This window comes from Stegodyphus dumicola, chromosome 2 (assembly GCF_044657685.1).
Source record: "Stegodyphus dumicola isolate Sdum_Otavi_A_Nest chromosome 2, ASM4465768v1".
Taxonomy (NCBI): Eukaryota; Metazoa; Arthropoda; class Arachnida; order Araneae; family Eresidae; genus Stegodyphus; species Stegodyphus dumicola.
The window spans coordinates 9,880,051-9,901,269 of record NC_140769.1 but is presented as its reverse complement, the minus strand read 5'-3'; the positions used below and the strand labels follow the sequence as shown (position 1 = coordinate 9,901,269).

At 32.7% G+C, this 21,219-nt stretch overlaps 1 protein-coding gene across 3 annotated transcripts in view; it reads right to left on the bottom strand.

The window, feature by feature from the left end:
* LOC118189460 (uncharacterized) overlaps positions 1 to 21,219 on the bottom strand; it is a 504,436-nt gene that overhangs the window by 297,171 nt on the left and 186,046 nt on the right. Inside the window, exon 1 of one of the 3 annotated variants that reach the window (XM_035360062.2) lies at positions 2,070 to 3,165. The exons of the other annotated variants lie outside the window; for them this stretch is intronic. Coding sequence (XP_035215953.2) covers positions 2,070 to 2,140 — 71 coding nt within the window. The 5' untranslated portion in view covers positions 2,141 to 3,165. Of the gene's footprint in view, positions 1 to 2,069; positions 3,166 to 21,219 lie in introns of those variants that run through there. 3 annotated transcript variants of the gene reach the window in all.

Below are 21,219 nucleotides of genomic sequence, written 5' to 3'. Positions count from 1 at the left end.
AAAGATTAAAATCTTACGTTTTCCTGCACGGCACCAGACTCGAATGAAAAATGAAACAACCCATTAAAATGAAATAATGCAAAATCGTTTTTCGAGACTAATAGCCCTTTTGGGCTAACGAGAGAGAGACAGCGGTGGCACTGCTTATCCTTAAGATGACCACTTGTGTACCGATCTGGGTTTAAAGAAGTGGGATTTTACATTTGTTAGAGCACAAGGTATAAGCCATGGTCTCCGAAGCTACGTTACTGAGACGCAGAAAATTATTTCCCGTGCTGAGGATATTTAAATTTTTTTTTAACTTCTGAGAATCCGCATGGCTACAACCTGACGACAATTTTGCAACCACAAATTGCGACTCTCTGGAGCTGGGGTTCTCAACCCTATGCCCGCGGACACCATGGCGTCCGCAGATCGTTTAACGTGTGCCTGCCACTATGGGATCATAATAAAAATGTTTTAGTTTTCAATTAAATTCTATGTAAAAGTTTTCTCATTTTTAATGAAATAGGAATTGCGTCCGAAACAGATACCAGCACAAAGCGAAATGCGACCGATCTCTTTTTTTTTTTTTTTTTTTATGTGCATCTATTATTAACTCTTATCTAAGCACAAATTCCCCTTGAAAACATAAATGGTTCCCGCCGTCTAACAGGTATTCTAGAATGTTCTCTTAGAGACAAAAAGCTTAGGGACCCCTGCTCTAGAGTTTAAAAAAACATATTTTCTTTCACATTCAGAACAAGTATCACATATATGAAATACATCAATGTTGCGTATAATTTAGGAAAAGAAAATCTTAATTACATTCAAAAACATTTCTACTGTTTTACAAACAGCAATATAAATAAAAATGTAACATAACTCATTATTTTAGACTTTTAGCTTTAGTCTATAGTCTATCAAAATCTCTTCTGAATTTTAATTTTCCCTTTGGAAGCCTTATGGAAGTTTCCTGTATAATTAATTGTTTTAGACTTTTAGCTAATACTCAATATGGAATTTAGAAATTTTTCCTTACTTTGATTTTGACTTTGAGGAACTCTTAGAGGAGATTCCATATATAATCCATTGTTTTAGAGTTTCAGTTTTACGATCCACATGATATTTGAAAATTCTTCCGAATTTATGTGCCCCTATTTACGGTCCACATGTTATTTAAAAATCCTTCCCAATTTTGATTTTGACTTTCTGGAACCCTTGTGGAGGTCCCATATATAATTAATTGTTCTAGACGTTTAGCTTTACATTTTGTATGGTATTTAAAAATTCTTCCTAATTTTGATTTTAACTTTACGGAATCCTTAACGGGGTTCCATGGAACCCCAACGCTCCGTTGAACGATTTTGAAGGGTAATGATACAAATACAGCTTAAGTTCAATACGCTAAATAAAAAAGAAAAGTATCATCTTGAATACTACAGTTACATAAAATCAAACCCCGTTATAGCGAACTTCAAGAAACCGAAAGATTTGTTTGTTATATCCGATCCGGTAAAATAAACGGATTATCTCACAAAAGAATGTAAAAATTGAATGAGAAATCACACAAATTAGCATTGCTACACCAATCAAAAGAAATGATAAGTAAATAATTAAAACATTATAAGCGTGAATAACAATCATAATTCCGCGCTATCATTAAATTGGTTTATCATTCATTTCAGCTTAATCGTACATTAAAAATGATACGCAATAAATTCATTAGCATAAAAGTACGAATTCAGATCTTTTGCTCAAAATGAATAGTTAGCATGAGAGAGATTTTTAAAGAATGATAATTTTTCAGTTTAAACATGCGGCAGTTATTAAAAATATAAAAAAGTCACTCAAAGACATCCATAAATTTCGTTACATAGGATTTTTATACATGTGGAACTTCGTTATAGCCAATATAAGAACAAGATCAAAAGATTCGTTCGTTATATCGCTGTAGCGTGGTTTTATTTTATTTGAAAAACGATTCACAGTTTTAAATGGAATAATACTTCCATTGCGCATCATCTTAAATAAATGCATATCACACAAGTATTTTTTGAAATCTAAGATATTTTTTAACTTGATCTTACCTGCAAGCAGGAAAGGCCCTTGACCTTTTTGTTGACAAGCACTGTGCCACATTGGAGTTCTTATTGCCCATCGTCACAAGGTTTTCATTTATCCTTCAATCAAGGTCACTTTAATTTAAAAGGAAACGGTAGAAGCACAGAAAACTTAACACATTCGAAATGTATAGATGTCCACACTCGATGTTACTCACAACAGTAGAAGACGCAAGAACACATCCCAGATGTTGCTGTTAAGGGCTTCTGAATATCATATGCAATGTTACAGTCACTAAAATGCCGTTATTCATTGCGCCATACCTATGAAATCTTCTACAGACACTGTTACCTAAAATCCAGAACTTTAATGCATCGGCTCGGAGGCAGCATATAAATCACAAACGATAAAACCCTAATCATGGATTGTTCTGTATCTGAATCGCAATTTGTCTGTTGATGGTAACCTTTGTTGGACACAGCCGTATTCACTATTAAAGTACACGTATGAAATAACAGCTTAAGAAACAGTTAGGAATCTGTAAACCCCACTACGATATACTGAAAAACGTTTTACAGTCTTGAAACGGAACATCTTTAATTTATTTTTAAGAAATTATTATAATTATACGAGATATTCTTCGAGACTCCGTGCCTCCAGCCGCTGTCACGCAGGTTACAGATGAAAGAACTTCTAAATTTTTCAAATGCTTCAAATAGTTCCTTCTTATTCCCCGAATGGTCGACGGTATTGCAGCACGAAAAAGGTTATTTCCACACAAGTGTCAAGATTTCCCAAAGGTCTACTACAGTTTAAGCAACGACTTATGGAGCATTTTCATCCCATTCATCTTGAATACTTTGTGAAACACAGAAAAGTTTGAATCATGTTACCCAAGCTGATTGTGGATGAAAACATCTACAGCAAAGCCTGCCAGAGATTTTTATTTTTCTTTCGGACACCGTAATTTATTGATACAAAAACCACCAAGAACTCTAAATACATCCCAAGGAACTTGAACAGGACTTAAATAAAAGAAACTTTCCAGTTAAATATAAAAGCTTTATATTTTATGTGAAAGAACAATTTCAAGCCTTATTTTTTTTGTAAGCGAAATTTCGTTTTGTCTTCTAGAAATTTTATTATATATGAAATAGATTAAATTACTTCTAGAAGTGATAAAGTCATACAACAGATCAATATTATTTAAAAGCTTGGTTATTTACAAACAAAACATAAAACATGCATATAACATTTATGTTTAAATTAACATTGCAGTAAGAATATTAAATCAACGAAATTTTATAAATTACTAAGTACTGCAAAATGCTATTTCCCAAATGTATTGTTATAGTACTCTAATATAGTATAAATATTAATATAACAAAATATAATCCTTAAGTATACAAAGAAAATAATTTAAAATTTAAAACCACTTTTAACAGTCACGTACGTACTAAAAATACTTAGACCAAATTTACTTAAAAATAGTTAGGTAAATGCAGAATTAAAAACAAATGCATCAGATTTAGCGATTTCTTAGCTTTTAGAACGCTTAAAAGTTAGCAAATAGTTAATACTTATGTACACAAATATTAGTTTCTGTCGTAATTTAAAGAAATATCCACTATACGACTCAAAACTCTCATAAATTTAAATTAAGTGGACTGAGATAATATGATTTTGATTTTCATAAAATGGCTTTAGACATTGTTACGTTATATTTTCAGTTATTTATCAATATAATACAAGTTAACTGTACACTATAAATTACAAATGTCCAAAACCTTCAACAGTTATTCAATTTTCTAATAGACCAAATCAAGAATACCCTTAATAATATTTTGGTTTTCTTCGTATTTTTATACCACGTATTCTTCGTATTTTTAAAAGTGTATTTTATACACTTTTAAAAATATAAATGCTTTATATTTTATGTGATTAATTAAATTGCTTATATTTTATGTGACAAATTAAATTTTTAAAAGTGTATTTTATACACTTTTAAAAACAGTGTGTTTTATACACTTTTAAAATTACTGATTTCAAACAGAAGTTTAATTTGGAGTCGGTCATGTATGAATAAACATTTTTAATTTAATATTAAATTTCTTTCTTGAAATCATAAATTATGACACAATTAAATAAACATAATTTCAAGTAGGCATGGAAAAAGGTGCTATGCAAAAGATTACATAATTTATTTCTTATAATTTGCATAATTTATTTCTTATAATTTAAAATGTAATTCACTTAAATACATATAATTATAAATAACAAATATACATAATAAAATATAAGTAATTTTCATGTACATAATCCAATACTTTTTAATAAAGGACACGAAAATAAGTTATCATAACAAATTCTGAAGATTTAAGACGACTTTAATTCAATAAAAGATGAAATTTATAGAATTCAACGAGCAACTAATAATTTCTTTAAAAAATAACTCATTGAAAGGAAAAGAAATAGCGAGGATTTTTATCTCTCTGTATTAATGTATTTGCCGATAGCTTGGCAGTCACAATTTATCACAGAACACAGATTGCAGAAAAGTTTTCTACTAAATCTCTTAAGCAATTGAAATCTCTTTTCAAAAGAAATGATAAGTATAGAGTTGCAGAACAGTATTTCTCTTTAACATGACTCAGAAACCAGTTATTATGATTTTTTTTAAAAACATGGATTCCGGGATGGATAACACTTTAAAAATATACGAATACTACAAGAGAACAGAAACTGTAGAAACTGTTCAATAACATTATTACTGTAACTGCTACATTAGAAAAACAGAATTACAACACGTAAAAATACACTGAACGATTCAACGTGCAATTATTATTACCTTTTATAATTTTCATGTGAACCGAAAACTAAACTGGATTATACCGATTCACTTGAGCAAAATCATTCGAAAATTATTTAATTAAAATTATCATCATTTCAGAAGTATAGAATGTATAAAACACACATAATCCGAATAAGATCTTAAATTTAATATTCATACATTTTTGAATTATTGTTATAAATTTATTACCATATATACTTAACTAAAATGCATGTAGTCAACTATATTAGCATAAATATAAGTTGAAAATATAAAATCCACAAACACAATATACAAGTTAAAGCAGTAACATTAAAAAATATGTTATTTAGTTATGATTTGTTTTTATTCTGTGAAACTATTAAAAGTAAGGTAAAATGTATAAGTAATATATTAAACAGTGTATTTTACTTACCTAAAAAATAAATACTTTAAAATAATTAAACATTTAAATAAATAATAACTATATTTTTTAAGTTACTTTAAGTTAGCTGTTTCTGTTTCAACTAAATCTTTCATTTAAACTTTTGAAGATATTTTTATATAGCTAATATTTATATAATGTATGGTATCTGTTAAATTCCACTACTTTTCCAAATAATAATTTTATGACTGCTCCAGGCTTTGCTTAAAAGATTAATAATTCATTCATTCAACCACAAGTGATAAAGGAATTTGTACGGTAAAGCTTAAAAAATGGATAAAGAGCTGGCGAATTTTTAAACGATCACTTTCCTAAAACACATCTGGATTTCATGACTTCACATTTCAAGCACTCACATATCCGCAAAATTACACTAGTAAAATATTCAGAACGCTGGGATATATAATAAACTCTCTCCAAAACTCTTCAATTATTTTTTAACACCACAAAACATAGCAATTAAATATTTTTACGTAAGTATATGTATTCATAAGTTATCTTTCAAAATTTATAAATGTCGGCCAAATAATAAATCTCCTATTAGAATAAACGAAATCTCAACTATAGATATTTTCAGAAAACATATAACTTAAGACTATGACTTAAGGTCCCGCTAGGAACTAAACACTGCAAGCGTACAGACGTTGATTGTTACATCCCAGAGAGCAACTGAATACTGAGAGAAGATTCTCCTCATCTTCCTCTGTGATCTACGGGCTGCCAATAGATGGCGCTAAGGCAGCTTCGATTCTTAAAAGAATTCTACGTTAGCTTATACTGTATAATACCATTTTTCATGGCTTTCAACTTCAATGCATGGATGGCTTTATGTATGTTTCTATATTTCCCCCCTATTCTTCAGCTCGCCAGACATATTTCTTTACTTTTTTTTTTTTTTTTTTTTTTTTTTTTTTTTTTTGAATTCATACGGCATCCAAAAAATTTTTAACGTTGTCTGCTAACCGAATCTGAAAATCGTCAAAACAAGCAGAATTATAAAATTCTTGGTGGAAAAAAAAATTTGGGCAACATGTCAATCGAAAACAAATAAAATGACAACATGTAAATTATAAGAGGAATGTACAGTATACAGCGCATCACCTCATATGATAATTTAAAATTACTTGATCTTTCACATCACAAATTCACACATCGCTTAAGAGCTTTAATTATAATTCTATAATTCATGAAAAAATAAATAATCTGCGTTGTCTTTAAAACTGACAATGTAAACAACAATAAAAATGAAACAAGTCGAGTCTTTTGGATATATATTTTAAACAAAATTAAGCGAAATTGTAAAATAGTTTTAAAATTGTTTAAAAAACTGTTTAAACTGTTAACTGTTTAAAAAACATGAAACAAAATACGAATTTGAATGTGTACATATTCCACCAAGGATAACATAAAAATGATCATACATTTAAGCTGCCTCACTTTTATAAACCAAAATTCAAACACGGCTAATATTTTAAGTGCAGTTAAAGTAAAATTATCACGCCGAATAACAATATTAGAAGTTAAAACAACAACAATCAGCGTTAATTTTCATATATATAATTGTTGATTACTGTTGTTTTAACTTTTAAAAATATCTACGTGCAGGTTAAACAAAGCTAGAATACTTAGAATCTACTCGGCACTTGTCAAAAACGTAAATACAAATACTACAAAAAATTACGTGAAGTTTGTTTTACTGCATATGTAGTACATTCGCAGCAAAACCACCTTTACAGGTAGCATTAGCATCAATTTTAAGTCTGAATTCACGCTCTGTGAAAAGGATGTTTTTTACCTTTTATTCACTTTCTCAATTTTATGAAATTATAACAAAAAAAACCAATCAAACATTTGACAATTTTAAGCAAATAACTTTTTGAAAGATCTCTTTCTTTTTAAAATTTCTTCCCAATGATGCTATATCAGTAAATACAGATTTTATACGAATATCTCTATACAGTCACGCAACATCAGTAGATACAGATTTGATACGAATATCTCTACATAATAAATAATTTCTTTTGGGTTTCACTTATACTTTCACGTGATACTTATTGAGGAAATCGTAAATGTATTTTTAATAGTTCTCAAAGTAACTTGAAATAGTTTTTGTTCATTTAATGAAATCCAGAGATTTGCATTTTTAAGATTTCAAGAAGGAAACATACAAGGTTTTGATTATTTGATTATAGGACAGCACTCAAGAGCTAACTGCTTACGATGCTTTCGTAGAGGGCTTCGTAAGAGTAATTCGTATTCAGTTACACATGGAGAAAACCACGAAAATGTCCATGCAACCAGCCCGCTCGCCCGGAAATCAACACGGGCCAAACTACCAGTGTTCAGCGATTTTCCCACTGGTCCCTTGGTTGGGAGAAATATAATATGAGGCATATGTTTTCGCATGCTTATGAGTATTTGCGAACGTTATATTAAAACGTTCGAATGTTACAACGTAAGTATAGTATGTTCCAAACTCTGAAAGCATCATTTCTCTCATGAATTTCAGAAGGAAGCATACAGGAACATGCATGCTTTCGTATGCTTACGAATATTCCCCAACGGGTGTTAAAATGTTAGACTACGTTCTAAAATATTGCAAGTATAGTTACTGTTATGAATTTCAGAAGTAAACAAGGATTTTTGCACGAGGAATATAATTTGATGCTTACTTGGAAAAAAGATGAAACACTCGCACTTTATTACCTTCTTGTTAATTGATGGTAGATTGGTTTATCCCCTTGATAAGTCGACAATTGCTACATTTTTAGTATATAAAAAAATTTGTACTTTAGATTAAAGATTTCCTTTACAGATTTTTATGTTTTAAATACGATTAAGGTTTAGAAAATACTAACTTAAAAACTAATTCAAATACCGAATAAAAATGTTTTTAATATTTATTGTTTTATTTAAATTTCTGTTCCTTGGAGATGGTATATGAAACATTTTCTAATTAAAAATTATTGGTTTGCATACACATTCTGTTACCCGGCTCGGTCAGTTCAGTTTATTTTTATTCTTATATGTTGCTAAACTGTGTATTTTTTTTCTTTAAAATGAATGAACTATGTTCTTCTTAGCTTCCGGTTTAGATTTTTGTCTTTCGTTAATCCGTGTGCAATAGTTGCAGAATTATCAATGATTTAAAAGTTGTTTAAGTGAGGCTGAGCCTATTTTTTTTCCTTCCTTGTATGAAGTAAAGGAAGTATTGTAACCGCGAAAAATTCCGGGTACTGCATTTTAACGAAAATATCAATTTTGACCGATATAAAATACGATATAACGATGCTCTTGCGTGACAGTCTATGCCTAAGAACAAACTAAAGGACTTTTCCCCCAGAACGAATTACAAAACTAATTTAAAATGAATTCAGAAGAGATTTATTCCCCAGCATCTGTATGTACGCACATATGCACGTATCTCGCATAACTCAAACACGAGTAGCCTCAGAACGTTGAAATTTTGTATATGGGACTACTGTAACATGTAGTTGTGCACCTCCCTTTTTGGTGGCAATCGGCCGTATATATATATAGCCACTCTGTTGCTTGGCTCATTGCGCTCACTTTTTTCATTCTTATATGTTGGTAAATTGTGCATTTTTTGTTTTAAAAACTATTGAATTATGCTGTTCTTATCTTCCGGTTAAACTTTTTATGCCTTTAGTTAAATTCCACTCAAGAGTTGTAGAATTATCAACAATTTAAAAGTGCGGCTAAGCCTAATTTTTTCACCATAGCAGCCATACTTGTTTACGTTTGAAACTTGGCAAAATAATGCTTTTGTTGCTAATCTAGAGAAACTAAGCTTCGCATCAACAAAGATAACGTCGTCTTTTATTATTGCGAATAAAATCTTGCTTAATCCTTTCTGGAATTATCATTAAGTTATCCCATATACTGATTCAGCATAGCGTCCACAACAAATTAAGTCAGTTTTTACGCCGTCGGTGTCTTTTTGCCGAGTGAGACCAAAAGTAAACTCTCAGTTTTGTGCACCGAAAAATCTGCCTTCTTGCCCGCTGGGCGAACTGCTTGTTTTGGGCGTAGAAAGTGTCATTTTAATTGTGAAAATTTTTTTTAATTGTTTTAACTGTATTTGGTGTTTCATTTTTTCCATATTTTTCAACTTTTAATGTAGATATTTTGAGATTTCATGTATTTTTGTCTTGCCGCGAAGTGAGAACTGAATTAATTGAATCAAAAATCTGTCTGTAATGAAATTCGAGGAAATATGTTTTTAAACGAAATGTAACAAAAAACACTTATATAATTTAATATTCCGTACAAGGAAATCATGCGGTTTGCGCATCAGAATTTTTCACAACGTGAGGAAAATCCATACACACATGCATATTCTTCATTACTTAATTTCTTAAAAAAATAATACAGGGCGATAATATTTGGTGGCAAAAATTTGAAGAATGGTATGCCGAAACGTGAACAGACGCAAAATCCTATTTCTAGACTAATAATCCCTTTTAGGCTCATAAACAAACATAAAATATAAGTTATGCAACTCCTTTTAAAAGCACGATGGAATTAAAAGCCTTCCCATTCATATTTTGAGCTAAACTCAATACACGCTTCCCTAACATAACATATTACAAACTGACTATAAACTTTATAAACAAATGTCTATTTAGTTTAAACAAATGGCTACACACTTTAAATAAATGAAATAGCTAGCAACATTTCCAATAGCAGAAGCATGAGAAATGATGCGAAATATTCCTATTAAAGGTAATGTTTGGGGGAAACCAGAATATGAAATAATAGTTTAGGATAACAAATATAATCTACGTTAGTCTTTGGACGTCTGACTGTATCTGACACTGAATACCAATAGGCAGAGAGAATATTAACGCAAGTAAGAGGATTAACCTTACCGGAAATAATACAAACACTGCCTGATGCCACAGGAAATTATTAAAAATACCAGGATGGAGCAACAGCTCGAGATATTTGCATATACCGTAGGTGAAATGTTGTTTGAACAAGACAGAACCTTTAACAACCTATTTAGTCAAAACTTCCAAACAGGATTCTATTCGAAGATTAATGGATCCGGGAACCGGGCTTCATTAACAACCGTAAGCACCGAAAGAGAGGGGGGTGGAATGGCAGGCGACTGATGGCCGAAGATTTTGACGCATGGCCCAGGATGTTGTCAAATGGGCGAAGGCGTTTTCTGCGTGAAAAGGGAATATTGGAACAGAAGTGGCGTTCGCAGGCACGGTTGCAGAAATAACCGCCACATACGAAAGCTGTGCTACGGGAGTGAACTGATGTATGACGGTCATGGTTAAGTTGTGGGGAGAGGAAGGCACAGAACATGCAAGGGGCAGATCAAACAGCTTAGTGGTATGAATATCCCCATCAGACTTAATATATGGACATATTTATGAACATGAAAGTAGAAGGATTATGTTGTCTAACATAAAATGGTACATTACATGAGCAATGAGACAAGATCTGACTCCACAGATAAATATAAAAAATATGTGAGGTGGGCACAATATGACATTCTTGTACGGCCAATTAAATTACACACGTTTTTTGTTGCACTCATTTAAACTCATCTCCTACAATTTCATTACAGATATATTTCTCATTAAAATCAATTCAGTTCTCGCTTCGCGAAAAGGTAAAAGTACATAAAACTCAAAATACATTCATTAAAAATTGTGAAATACAAATTAAAATGTAAACACATGGCAGTCTCATTAGGCCTAGCGCCACTTTTAAATTAGTGATAATTCTATAACTATTGCATGCAGATGAACGGAAGGCATAAAACCCTTAACTGGAATATTAGAACAACACAACTCAGCCAATTTTAAAGCACAAAATGCACAATTTGTCTACACATAACGTACAACAGTCACAGCTCACCGAGCACGAAAACAGAGTGGGAATATATATATTTGGTGCAGCCGATTTCAACGAAAAAGGGAGGCGCACTACTAGATTATATAGCAGTCCCCCACACAAAATTTCAACGTTAGACGATTGTTCGTTTTTGAGTTATACCAAATACATACGCACGCACAGACATCACGAAAAAACCTCTTCTGAATCCAAGTTAAACCCGTTGTACAATCCATTTTGGAAAAAAAAAAGGAAAAGGAGTTCTTTATTCTGTCTGCATGTAGAGATGCCACGCAAATACATTGTTCAAATGGATCCGAGAGGAGTCAAAACGGATATTTTCGTTGAAATTATGATATCCGAAATTTTTCGCGATTACAATACTTCCCTTACTTCATTGAAAAGTTTTGTGTATACGTAATACCTGTATTAGTCTTCATTTTCTTAAGGAATGCAGAGGTACGTTTTGAGGTATGTCTCATAGCTTTGTCTTGGTGAAGCTTCACTTTCTGAAGTCAATGAGATGAAAAAAGTGGAATTTCCAGCGTAAATATCGAACGTAAAACTTTCTCCTGATAATACGGTGAACTAATTTCTAGTCCAAAGGGGCAATTTGCCCAGAGAAACTATTAATTTCGTTTCGGCATTTTGCGTCGATTCACGATAAGCGTTGTTTCACTCTTCACATTGTTGCCACCCAATATTATCGCCCTGCTTTATATTTGAAGAAATTAAATAATGAAGAATCTGCAAGAATGTATGTATGTTTCTGGCACTGTGATAAAACAACGGTACCTACAGCCATCGAATTTTGAATAATCTGCCATAGAATATGGGCATGTGGAAGCCCAAATTTGGAAATTGTTCTATTATTTGTTTTAAATTTTGTAAAACTTTAACGTATTTTCGATTAACAAACTCAACGATCTCAAAGCGAGCAATGGCAACACTGTACGGGGGAAAAAATTTACTTTCAGAGCGCGAGACTGTGTATCGGGACTTTTAAAGATAGGCTCATTTTAAAATTATTTTGCAATATTTATCTTGAACTGAATTTTATTATTTAAGGGCGAAGAACATGATATTTAATAAATACAGGTAACACACAAAATGTTAAAAAACGTCCCTTTGAATGTAAAAATACGCCCTTTTGAGCATAATATAAAATCTAAAAGGCTTTAAGACTTTGTTTTTAACTTTACATTAAAAGTACGGTTATACTGTAGAGACATTACGTTATTTCGAAGCAGGAGAGATGAAAAATGAGCAACGCCGGGACTCGAACCATGAGCCTCTCGAATACGCGTCGAGCGTGCCGACCTCTTCACTACGAAAGCAAAGGCGGGAGAAATACCTTACACACTCCCCTTTTAAAGGGCGTTTGGGGATTAGAGGAACCAATCGCCAAATCCTGGAGGTGGAGAATCATTATCCACCACTCTTTTAGCTCGAGCGCCACTGTAGAGACAAGCAAGATATTTGAAATATGAGCCATGCACCCGCCGGGAATCGAGCCACGGACGTCTCGAACACGCGCCGAGCGTGCAGACCACTACACTACGAAGGCATGCTAAGAAGGCGGGAGAAATACCTTATAATACGCTGGAATATACGGTTATAGGGACTCCTACCTAAGTAAAACTATTTGTTAAGGACGTGGTCCTTAATTTTAATTAGATGATTAAAACAAATATTTCGAGCACTATCAAACTGTATTAGCCTCTTCAAAATAATTATCAATCTAGAAAATTATAAATTTAATCATGGGCTGACGCCTTTTCCCCTTGTAGTAATCAGCATCCTTCGTAAATGACGATCTGATTACAAGAATACTCGAATGTAATTACGAACTGAAGTGCCTACATTCTTACGAATACGGGCAGCTGCTCAACTTGTTGATGCAAACATTCTGGAACTGAAGAGGGTACTTACTACACAGAATCGAAAAGAGTGTTCATCAATGCATATTCAGCTTTAAATACATTAATTCAATTGAAATGAACATTGATATGAATTTTGTTGCGAGAATTAAATGACTGAAAAGGTAACTGGTAACCACTGCCAGGTTTTTTTTTTCTATCTTTATGTTAAAAAATAAGTTATTCTCTTTCAGTTTGTATGTTCTTAATTAAAGTGCACTATTCCAGCAAATAATTATGTAATTCTTAATTACAAATTACTGAATTACTTTGCACAAAAAAGGGGGCAGTTCTATATCTCCCGCAGTACTGAACCGATTGTCAGTACTGCGGGAGATATAGAACTGCCACTTAAGTAAGATGGTGCACCAAATACAGTGTCTTGTTGTTCAGTGGGAATACAAGTTAACTTTTATTTCTGTGCACCTAAAATATTGTCTTCGTGCCTTCTTGCCGAATTGCTTGTCTTCCTGTAGTAACTCTTAATTTTAAAGAAGGCGGTAGAAATGCCTTATACTACGTCTACTCGTTTTTGAGTTATGCGAGATATATGCATACGTAAGTACGTACGCACACGGAGACGCTACGAAAAAAATCTCTTCGGAATACATTTTAAATCCATTTTAGAATCCGTTTTGGAAAAAAGATCCTTTCATTCCATCCGTACGCACAAATGTTACGGGAAAAATTCATTCAGATGGTTCGGGAGTGCTCAAAATGGATATTTTCGTTGAAATATTATTACCAAATGTTTCGCGATTCCAATGCTTTCTCTACTTCGCCCAAGAAAGTAAAAAGTGGTTCTGATTTCACAATAATAATAAAGGAAATCTCTTGGAATACTACTAAATCGAACGTATGAAATTGCTTATCATAAGTTTTGTCAAAATTGTTTTCTTCTTTACTTGTTTTCTTGTTCTTTTTCTTGTTTTTATTACTTTCTCTACTTGTTTTATTTTTCACTTCTTTACAACTAACTTCAAATACAAAATGGCGGAACTCGGACTTATCACAAATTTTGATGAAATTGTCTTTACATCATTTATAGAACATATACTATTCCCTAGCGTAAGAATTCCTAAAAAATTACGATGTTTTATTTTTTTTTCAATTTTCATGACTGGAAGCTATATTAAAACCTAAATTTCTCATTTATGAATTCCGCTCTTTAAATCGATATAATAAATCATGAATAAAAACTCAGAATTTTTTTTAAAAAAACTTATTCTGCGATCACTAAATTTACCGCAAAAAATTTCACAATATATATATATATATATTTAACACAGGAAAGAAATAAAAAATAAACCATATAATTACTTTTCCTAATTTCAGTATTAGGAATAAATTAAACTACATTATGAATAAGTAATATTGTGCATCAGCTTCAAATATGCGAGCCTCGAAAGCACAGTCATCAATATATTTACATTTTTTGCTTTAACTTCCAAAACATTTAATGCTAAAATTCTTAGACCCGTGACGTCGAATCGAATAAAATAAACGCGTGAAGACGCTATGCATTTATTGTCCGTTTTCTTCATTTACACGACAGGAGGCGAAAATGGAACCCTTCATTATCTTACACCCTTCCCTTCACTCCGTCTAGGTAATGAAGATATTATGCTAATTCTAATTATTTATCGACGCTCAACGTGGAAGAGAAGTAATCTCCCTTATCCATGTCTCGTTGATCAGCAGTTCTTTTAATGGCAGTGCCCATTAATGTTAATTGACAGAAGGACGCTCCTCATAACCAGTGAAAAGCATAGAGTGGATAAAGCTTTTAATATAATTCACATTAATACATTAATTTTTTACATCGCAGCAATAATGGTCACCGTTATTACCAAGATTTAAATAAAACGGAAAATAATCAATGGTTAATTCTAATATTTTTATGTTACGCACGTTGCCCTACATATCTAACAACCAGCATTTCGTTCCAGTTTGGTTTCCCATCGTTGAACAGACTGACTGCATAAAGGAAATAGGTTTGTATGCACGTTACACATGGGGAAAAGCACGAAAACACCCATACTGCCAGCCCGTTCGCTGGGATTTGAACCCCCAGCCGAACTACCAGTGTTCAGCGACTTTACCGCTCAACCTCAGGCGTTTTGTAGTTCACGTGATGATTTATAATATAAATTGCTTAAATTTAGTTTTTCATTGTCATTATTAAATCCTTGTTCTCTTAACTCCGCTCGATTTCATATCATAAGAATTTAAAAAAATTAAACATTTTGTTTTGGTGATTTAATTTTATTTGATTTCAAGCCATAGCAAAATATTGATAAATTCCACTTGTTTTCATTTTTAGTTTGATTTGACCTTTGTTTCACCTTGAGTTTGATTTGACCCTTCAAGAACCACTAAATTGTACCTGGTGCTTCATCCGTTCTATTTCATTCAACAAGAAATGTTAAATCTTTTATAAATGCCCTCAGAATTCAATATAAGTGCGAGATAAATTAATATTATTTTTAATATTAGCAGCTTGTACGACTAATTGCCTAAAATAATAATTAGAAAATGTAAAGAAAAAATATCTAACGATTTCAAAGACTCCAGTTAACTGTCGTTACATAAAAATACTAAGCATTACCATTTAGTAATTTCACGATTGAAATCCATTTTTAAAGTAATCAGAGGAAAAGTAGAAAAAAAAACATTCTTAAGGGCTACATTTATTGCTTTTAAATTTCTTAATTTGTTAGTCAACAACAGACAGATTAAATTTGAAAATTTACTGCACCTTACACTTTATTGAATTGCAACGTATTGGCGCGGGAAAGATAAAAGTATTTTATTTCGGGCAATGGCAACACACTGCTTTTAAATGGCTGAGTTTGTTGATTAATTATGGAAGATAAATTTCTCGCATTTTGCCGAATGGCAGCACTTTGACGCGCTGGAGATAAAAATGTTTTACTTCGAGCAATGTTGCCATTTTTCGCTTTGAAATCGCTGAGCTTGTTAAATTCATTATATTAAAAATAATATATATGAAATAAATGAAAACCAAATTCGAAAATGAAAATTCTAACTTCCAGGTGAACATGTTCAAGCGATAGACTATTATTATTCAAAATTCGGTATCTGTAGGTATTGCAGCTTTCTCCTTATGCAAGGAACATTAAAACGAATCCTTCATAATTTAATAGCAGAAAATAGATATCGTTATTATTCACTGCACGGTGCACAGCTAAGCTATCTGCAAACCATTTCAGGAATACTCTCGTTTGCGTTTAGTTGGAAAGCTATACTATATAAATTTATAATCTATTATTTAAGAAATTAAAAAAATGCAACGCATTTCATTTTCTTTTTAAGCGCCATAAAATAAAATTCGCAGCAATAAATTCTTATGCATAATAAATAAGAGCTTCATCGTACTTTGCAACAAACTGGAACAAGAGGAAGAATTTTTTTCAAATAAATTTATGTTACTCGTTGTAATGAATAAATTTTGTAAAAATATAAAAATAGATAAAAAATTATGGCAGCTTTATGAGGCAAATCACAGGCTCGTAGGCTCGTTAGATATGAGAAATATATTTCCCATTAGGACAGGAAACCAATTAGAAACAGAAGAATAATTTCGAGTTTTAAAACATAGTTCACCTTATCGATATAAATTTCTCCCCGAATATCCTAGATAACTGTAAGTTTAAAGGGGTTTGTTTTCCATGCAAATTGCTCCTTCATATACACTGCCCTCCAAAAGTTAAGGAACAGCACCTTTTTCAAAGCTCACCATTATAAAAATGCTAGTACCGTTTAAATTCACAATTCATATGCAAGACAGTGACCACGTTTAAGCAACTATATGCAAAAACAATAGCTACCACTGTTTTATGAAAATAAATATTTATATAGGAGTTGGAAAAAAATGCAAAAATTGTAATTTTTGTTCACGAGTGTTGATCTTAAGTTATTACAGTTTCGATGATAATATCCAGAAGAGTCTATCAATGTCCAAGAGAAGTCGTTCGCCCTATTCGTTGAAGATGATAGGATGGATGGGATGTCACAATCTGATGCTGCTAGCCGTCTCAGTGTCTCTCGTAGTTTGGTCCACCGACTATGGAATCAGTCAGGATCAGGATTATGCGTCTAGAAGACATGTTCCAGGCAGACCTAGAGTTGCAACACCTGTGTTAATTAGCTCTTTCGGCCCGAAGGAGGAGTAACATTACTGTGCCTCAGCTAATGGCAAATCATTTAGTGGCAACAGGAGCTAGAATCTCAGCTACTACGGTGCACAGAAGCCTGCACAACACAGGTCGTATGCAAGATTCCCAGTTGTTTTTTCCTCTTAACCCGAGAACACAGAGCTGCCCATTTACGTTGGGCAAGAGAACACGTCTCCTGGACCAGTCAACGATGGGCGTCTGTTCTCTTCACAGACGAGTCCACTTTCGCACTGGAGAGTGATACACGTCGTCAGCTGATCTGGAGGGAACAACGCACCAGATACAACCAAACTCACATTGTGAAAAGACACAGTTACAGAGGTGGTGGGAAAATGGTTTGGGCTGGGATCTCTCTCGGTGGTCACATTGACCTGCATGTGTTCCATGGAGGAACTTTGACCGGTATGAGATATCGAGACGAGATCCTTGATTATTTTGTCCGCCCATATTCCGCTGCTATTGGTCTTGGGTTTCTTCTGATGTACGACAACGCACGACTTCACGGAGCTCGGGTTGGTGAAGAATATCTTGAGGGTCACGGTATGGAGTGGATGGAAAGCTTAGCTCAATTCCCAGTCCTGAATTCGATAGAACATCTTTGGAACTGCCTTGGGAGACAGGTTGCTCCTGTACGTCCTCCTCCAAGGTCGTTATATGAGCTTGAAGAAGGGTTACTCCGTGTCTGGTCGTTGCTTCCCATTTCACTGACCGACAGCTTAACTGAAAGCATGGAACGTCACTGCCGCTAATGCATTGCAGCTAGAGGTAGACACATTCCTCATTAGAACCCATTTTTGCAATGTTAACACCCTACGTTTCCTCAAAAAACTGTAATATACTGCTTCTCCAAGACTGGATTTCTCTGCCAAGTGTGCAGTTTTTTGTTGTGTTGTGTTTCAAGTTTGTGTTGAACTTAAGAATCATTTTATGTATCATTCAATTAGAGAACTGTTTAGTGAGCATGTCCTGTAAATTGCTTGTTTCTATGTTGCTTTATTCTCAAATTAGGCACAAAAAACATGCTGTTCCTAAACTTTTGGAGGGCAGTGTCTATTTTTAACCTCATATATGGCAATAAAATTAAATTACTACACAGTATTATTAAAACTGACTCTTCAACTTATAAAGTTAATTCGCATAACATTTAAACACATATGTAAAAATCAAGTTAAACTACCAAGTTAAAAATTAATAAGTCTATGAAAATTTGCTAGCGTTAATAATGCATTGAAATTAAATTTTATATCACACTTGGAAATGTGCTATATAAGCGTTAGTCCTAAGCTCTGTTTTTCTATCTCTTAGTATAAACCCGAGTTTTGGCATTAATTTTTGTTCTGTCGTGTTACCCAGCAGATAATACCAAATTGGTCGCTGTCGCAGCTATTTCTGTTATCCGCCCCTACTATAGTTCACTACTATAATCCCTACTATATTCAGAGACTGACGGATATTTAAGTTTGCAACGTAATTTTATTTTAGAAAAAAAAATTATCATGCATTTGACAACAGTTATTTAAAAAAGTGTGTCGAGAGTGCAACGTTCAAAATTTCATGTGTAAATAGAATACCAATGCATAAAAAAGGCTACCGCAGACGACTGCTAGTGAGATACCCTTCATATGCTATAAAGTTTCATAAATACTTGTGTTTATATGCCTATAATTTAAGTTTTTATAAATTTCCAAAGTGCTATGCATTATTTCTATTCATTCAGTTATTTATTTAGTGGATTGTATGTAATACTTTATATTATTTTTTAGTTTAATTGAACTTATGGCCATTTACTTTGTTTTTAACTATTTACTGCGCGGAGTATACTGTAGATTTTGAGAAGACTGGACTTCAAATTGTAAAGCTAGCTCAGTTAGAATCACAGATATACGCAGAAAACCTTCTGCTCAACTTCAATGAAAGTTTTCGTCGTCACAGTGTCGACATTCTCGAAGTTTCCGAAAAACGCTATTTTTGAGGTTCTAATAGCAATATCTCTTGAAGCTCTTCAAACTGTTTTTAACCCTATCTCCTCAAACAACCGTATACAGAGGACGCTGTGAAGAAAATGTAAGTCGGTAACATTAGTTATCTGAGTGTTTTGCTATACAGAACCTTAACTATGGACTTTTCCTCTGAGAGCGCTTCTGGCGGTATACGATATTCTTCACGTATTAAGATATTTTTTTTTTTACTTGGGTTTTGTTGATACTTGATTACTTTGCTATATGAGCTGTTCTTCATTTCAATAAAGTTTCAATTTCTTTTTGTTCATCCAGCTTAGTTATTAAGGCGATCTCTACGAACCAGTGGCACGCAAAGTATTATTATTAGTTTTATTATTCATTTTTAACTTCAGTATAAAATAAAACATTTTTATTAAACGCAACACATATTTTCATCTTAAATGTATTATTTACATTACCTGCGTAATATATTATACAAGCAAATGAAAAAGAATATTTCTCTTCTTTTACAGAACAATATATAACCGAAATAGTTGAACTGATAATGCACCATATAAAATGGTCAAATTTTTTTGTATCCAAAATTATTCCTATTTTGCAATTCATTCGCATTTTCGGTTAAAGTCCAGATTCTAATTTGAATTCTATAGCGTTACTATAGTTTCACAATTGAACTTTTAGAATGCGTGACGTTTGACATTTAGAATGTATCACAAAAGTAAGCTTTAACAAGAAAAACTCCACCCTTCATAGTCTCTAAGCAACGACGAAGCCGTACCCACACCACAACTCGAATGTGGCTGAGCTCTAATTTAATTCATAGCCACCAGTATCTACAGTAATTTGAGTGCTAAAAATAAAAACACATTGAAATATGCCTCCTTTACAAATATACGCCGAAATGATTCCTTTTGTAATGGATTTAACGTGAAAACGATTATGCGTTTCAAAGATCTTCACTGAAGAGATGGCATTGGTTGCGTCAAGGTTTAAATGTATTCATTAATTTTGAAAGCTATCAAAATATTTCGTGAGATGTAGAGCGGAATTTTTAAAGGGAATAATAAACTACAGAAAATGCTAATTATTTAAAAAATAAAATAAGATGTTCCAAGGATCCAAATAATCTCACGCTGGAGTATTTGTGTAAGTAAAGAACGATATAAATTGTATTAACAGCAAAAATTTTCACAAAATAAAAGAAGAATTCACGTTAAAATCTATCGTGGATTTTCATGTACTTCAAAATAGAAATTTATAAGTAAAATCTATTTAACTATTAAAACTAAAACCTTGTTTACCCTTCCTATACTATGGAAAAATTTTCGCCTTCGCACTTATCTAGAATTCCGTAATCCAAGAACATAGGCAAAATGTAAAATTTAACTAAATGTTTATTAACACTACGTCTTATAACTAAAATGAATAAAGTTTATTCATCGCTACTTACGGGGTAACAGAAAGAATAAAATTATACATTTGACAACTGCAGTTATTCATCCCAAGATCCAAAATGCCACTCGATGATACAGCCTCATCAAGTAAGCTGTGAAAATAGAAACAGTATGACAACAGATTCGTCCAGATATGGAACAATTGGTCCAGTGACATTCCATTCATGTATGACAACAAATGTCCAGTGAATATCAAAACAGCACGGTAACAACTTGGGAGGTCCAGCATCACTAACATATGCCAACGACTGGTCCAGTGACATTCCATCCATGTATGGCAACAAACTGGTTCAGTGAATATCAAAACACTATGGCAACAACTTGGAGGTCCATTATCACTAACATACGGCAACAACTGCTCCAACGACATTACATCCATGTATGGCAACAACTTGGTCCAGTGAATATCAAAACGGTAAGACAACAACCTTGAAGTCCATCGTCACTGATATATGGCAACACCTTGGTCCAGTGAATATCAAAACAGTATGACAACAACTTTGAGGTCCATCATT